This window comes from Nanorana parkeri, unplaced genomic scaffold (assembly GCF_000935625.1).
Source record: "Nanorana parkeri isolate BGI_ZX_2015 unplaced genomic scaffold, ASM93562v1 scaffold3388, whole genome shotgun sequence".
Classification (NCBI taxonomy): domain Eukaryota; kingdom Metazoa; phylum Chordata; class Amphibia; order Anura; family Dicroglossidae; genus Nanorana; species Nanorana parkeri.
Genome location: NW_017309656.1, coordinates 37,967 through 38,304, shown reverse-complemented (window position 1 = coordinate 38,304; position 338 = coordinate 37,967). Strand labels below are relative to the sequence as shown.

The window sequence follows — 338 nt, the reverse complement described above, 5'->3', positions numbered from 1 at the left end:
GGGGTACTGACGTCTTTGTCTCTGTTCGGCGCAGAGATTCTGTTCCGGGAGGTGAAGGAGAGACCGGAGACTCTGCGACATTTCATTCACTTCCTGAAGGAGACGGAAGAGCAGCAGCTGCTCCTGGAGCTCCTCAGGTAGGTGGTGCCGGCGGCCTATGACATCACCGGGTGTAGAGAGTCTCTGATTGGCCGGGTGTCACTTTTTTACTTAGTCAGCTGTCTGTCCAGAGAAAGACACAGGGGCCCCGGACCCCCAGGGGCCCCGCCATCCACCAATGAATGTGAGTAACAAAGTGTCCAGAATACATTCCGCATGGTTCAGACACTTTGTTCTCC

At 55.3% G+C, this 338-nt stretch overlaps 1 protein-coding gene across 1 annotated transcript in view; it reads left to right on the top strand.

Annotated features, from left to right (window-relative positions):
• The window catches only part of VIPAS39 (VPS33B interacting protein, apical-basolateral polarity regulator, spe-39 homolog), a 16,264-nt gene that overhangs the window by 6,996 nt on the left and 8,930 nt on the right, over positions 1–338 (top strand). Inside the window, exon 8 of the mRNA XM_018574942.1 lies at positions 4–137. Within this exon, the coding sequence (XP_018430444.1) occupies positions 4–137 (134 nt within the window). The remainder of the gene's footprint in view (positions 1–3; positions 138–338) is intronic.